Raw genomic sequence first — 4,090 nt, forward strand, 5'->3', positions numbered from 1 at the left:
CATAGCGCGCGTTAGTTAGAACGATGTTTTTCTCGAAACTACTTTTTTCAACTGGTGGGCACTCCAGCTCAAAAAGTTATAGACCAATCGTTATGAATTTTTTTCGGAGTATTCTTTATTCAATCTTTAGTTTAATTCTGGTATTATATTATCATTAAAAATATTTTTTTTAAGCAAAATAGATGAAAAATATGGTATGAAAAAATTACATTGTGTTCAAGCGCCTCAAAGATATGCAATTTTCAATATTATTTTATCACAATTAGGTTCATATTCTTAGGAAACATGTTGTTAACGAAAAAAAAAATTGTTGTTGATTACGGAGAAAAATTGCAACTTCAGGAATGCCCACCAGCAAGATACTCGGATGGCAATCGACCATGGATAACACGCTCTAACGTCACTATTTCCGGCGGAAATGACTTGAAAGAATTTTAAAGTGTACTTAAAAATATGAGTAAAATACTCTCCATGTTTAAAAAATTTCTGATTATTCCTTCCTTATTCAAAAAATTCTCGAAAAATACCAAAATTTCGGCCTCCTAATTCGGTTTTCCCCCTTAAGCTAGATGCTTCTGAATAGTTGGTTGAAATAATGGGCAGCAAAAAAGGAGCGAAAAGCGTAAAAGCAATTCGAAACTATTTTACAAGTACTTTTTTATTTGTACTTGTAAAATCTTGCTTTTGAATTCAGCAAAATAAATGTAGTTAATTACATTTTAGCAACAAATCTTACCTCCCCTCGGCACATCAAAACTACTGAAAATGTTGAATGGGAAAGCTCTATTCATTTTAATATTATACCTTAATTTTTCATTAAATCGACTTATGCTAATTTAAAAAGGCGATTAACAACAATATAATGCGTTTAAAATCTTTGCAGCTACACATACACATTCCCACACATACACGCACACATCCATTGGCGCATATTAGATTACTGTAATATACACCAAATAGCATTTAATTCTTCCATTGCTAATATTCGCTCGCATGTTTTCTTTTCTTTTGTTGCGCACAGGTCCATTCATCGGATTGTATTGGTGCTGGCAAGTCCATTGACCGCAAACGCATACAAATCGTGACACAATAAAGCACACGAACACATCTTGCGTTGCGACACACCTGCCACTGCCGGCAGCACACGTGCAAAATCTTCGTGGGATTTGAGAGTGTCAGCTTAATTGCTGCATTCATACACAAATGTGTCGTTAAGGTGGTTGCAACAACATCAGCAATTACAACGGCAGAAAGTCTCTGTGGATAGTGACACATCGCATAATATAGTGTCAACATGTTGCAGAATCCTTCAAAATATCATCCAAATCCGTTTTCTCACTTGTTGGCCTTGCACGGTTCTCAGGCTGTAGCTAATAACAACATCACCACCCATCAAACACATTTGGCTACCTTGCCGCCGGTTTTCGCTACGCAAAGCCAACTTCAACTTCAACATCAGCAGCAACAGCAGCAGCAACAGCAACAACAAGACTTCCATAATCATCACCATCCAACCACTATGACGACTACCAGTCAACATCACAACTCATTTCTGCTACAAAATCATCCACCACGTGAGCCACACATACATACTAACCACCCACTGTTGAATTCGACTCAAACACGAACACATGAGCTCCTTGATACGACGAGTACCTCCCTCGACATGGGCAAGTCTTTCACAATTGCCGCCATTTTGGGTTTGCAAAAGAGCGCAATGGAGAATAGCCGAAAAGATTACAACAATGCAATCAATTTATCGCTAAATAGTAGCAATGAAAATGGCGGTAAAGAGTCGCGTGTAGGACGATCAGCGCACGGTAATCAACAAAACTTTAGTGACGACGAAGTGGATAATAGCGAACAACAATCGCAACATTTGCGCACACCAAGTGGAGGTAATGCATGCAGCGATAGTGGCGTTAAGTTGCTGAAGTGCGGCAGAAATACCAATAGCCTGTATCATCAAAATGCCAGCCATTTTGATTGCAATAGTAATGCAGGTGCTGCGCTCTTGCATCGTTATTTGCCAATACCAGTCTCGGCTGCACCAGTGACGGCAGCAACATCATCATTTGTCGCTGCAGCAGCTGCAGCAACACAACACCACCATCAACAACAGCAGCAGCAGCAGCAGCAAAATCTCTTATTGTCCCATGTGCGCTCGGTTGCCTCAGCCGCTGTTGCTGCATCCGGTACATCATCTGCGTTACAGAGCTTACAACAACTACATCAACATCACGCTCAGCAAAGTTCTTTGAGTCTTCAACGGGAAAAGCATAAATCAGGTAACAGTAACTGAGATGGTGCCAAACAAATGAGCGAATAGCACAACAAACGTAAGGCACCACTTTTTCGTTTGTTTGTTTCACAATAACACATTTTTGTATTTAAAATAGGGGAAATAAACATATTTTTATTCACTTTACAGAGAGCAATGCAAAAAAGACGTCGTTGAAAAATAAACGTGTGCGCACAATCTTTACACCCGAGCAGTTGGAGCGGTTAGAAGCAGAATTTGAACGACAGCAGTATATGGTTGGTCCCGAGCGACTCTATTTGGCACATACCCTACAGTTAACGGAAGCTCAGGTGAAGGTATGGTTCCAAAATAGACGCATCAAGTGGCGAAAACATCACCTTGAAATCACACAACAACGCCTTGCTCTCCTACGCCAGACCCAGTTGCCGGGCGCTGTTGAATTGGCAGGCAGTGGTGTCGCAGGCGCATCCTCTATAACAGCCAGTAGTGTCATGCCGAATATCAGCAACACCAATTCCATCAACGATGCCAGAACATCATCTCCGATCAGCTGTGGTGCAGAAGACGCTGATGAGCTTAGTAAGCAAGGCGAAGAGTTTCATTCGTTAAGTCGTGGCAGTCATTCATGTTCGGAATCGGATCTATCGATATGTAATGACTCCATTGAAGCTGGCAGTGCGGTGGAGGGTATTGAGGACACATAAAATTTGTGATTCGGTATACGTTAGTGTTTGTATATATAGTAATTACTAATTCATAATCGTTTATAATGTATATTATTGTACGGGCACATAAAAAGTAAGAAATAATAGTGAAACTGCTGTGTTGTTTTTTTTGTTCAAATGTTTTAAATGATTTAACAAAATAAAAAAATTAAAAATATTTTGTAAATAAGCTATCTCCATATTGTGTATAATGAAATAATCATGATAGTGTTGAATTGTTTCATCAATTAGTTAATGTACAGATATTTTTTCACCATTAGATTCATAAGCGATTGGTTGTGAAGAACCAATCACTGCAGTAAAGGTGCGATGGCAACCCCAGCACACATTTTATGTTATTCGATTCTACTGTCATTCGCAGTGTCAGTGTTAAACCCTTTTTTTATTATTATTTTCATTCGTACACAAGGCATAAGCCCTTTTGTGCAAAATAACGTCAAATAAATTATATAAATGGGACCATTCGTTGGTATCCTATACAATGCAATATTAACAGTGATAATTTTGAAATTTTCTAAAATTTTTTATCAATAAGTTAATGTTTTTGTGTGCACGTATACCAAATCGTGGAATAATTTTGATGAACATCTTAGCGTTAATTACATCTATAATTTTTAGGTTTTTTTGGAAAGTTATATTTTTAAACCAATATGTGTTTATTCATAACAAAAAGTTAATTTATTAACTAAATTATAAATAAATTAAAAATTCAATAAAAAAAATAAAAAAAATATATTTGACTTATAGTAAAATAAAAAAAATTATAATGAAATAAATTGAAAGTGAAATAAATTAGAAGTGAAATGGAATAAAATAAAATTATTTAAAATAAAATAACATAAAATATAAAGGGTAGTTAAGTCTCAAGGGCCGGTGTTGATTTTGAATAAAATACAATTTTTTTAGAACATTATTGTCATTTCTCTTTACTATGATAATACTGATTTGGCTCAATTACGTGTGGAACAAAATATCGGCCAAGTGGCTGGCGGGGCCTCGGCGGCACACCTCCATCCGATGGTCCAAATTTTCGATGCCGTTGAGTCGTAATTGAGGTTCTATGCCGTTAATGTGCCGAATTATTTCATCCTTTAGCTCTTGA

At 37.1% G+C, this 4,090-nt stretch overlaps 1 protein-coding gene across 1 annotated transcript; it reads left to right on the forward strand.

The window, feature by feature from the left end:
- Window positions 1-1,294: 1,294 nt before the first annotated feature.
- LOC129241788 (homeobox protein Hox-B1a) lies at window positions 1,295-3,080 on the forward strand. The gene is made up of 2 exons (XM_054878297.1): window positions 1,295-2,288; window positions 2,432-3,080. The coding sequence occupies exons 1-2, from the start codon at window positions 1,295-1,297 to the stop codon at window positions 2,965-2,967; spliced, it is 1,530 nt and encodes a 509-aa protein (XP_054734272.1). The 3' UTR covers window positions 2,968-3,080.
- The last annotated feature ends 1,010 nt before the right edge of the window (window positions 3,081-4,090 follow it).

Source organism: Anastrepha obliqua, chromosome 3 (assembly GCF_027943255.1).
Source record: "Anastrepha obliqua isolate idAnaObli1 chromosome 3, idAnaObli1_1.0, whole genome shotgun sequence".
NCBI lineage: Eukaryota > Metazoa > Arthropoda > Insecta > Diptera > Tephritidae > Anastrepha > Anastrepha obliqua.

What these genes read in the sequence shown, in the direction of transcription:
- LOC129241788 (XM_054878297.1), top strand. Translation starts at nt 1,295, where the DNA reads ATGTTGCAGAATCCTTCAAAATATCATCCAAATCCGTTTTCTCACTTG. An exon ending in ACGGGAAAAGCATAAATCAG is followed by an intron (nt 2,289 to 2,431) that starts GTAACAGTAACT and finishes TTCACTTTACAG; the next exon opens with AGAGCAATGCAAAAAAGACG.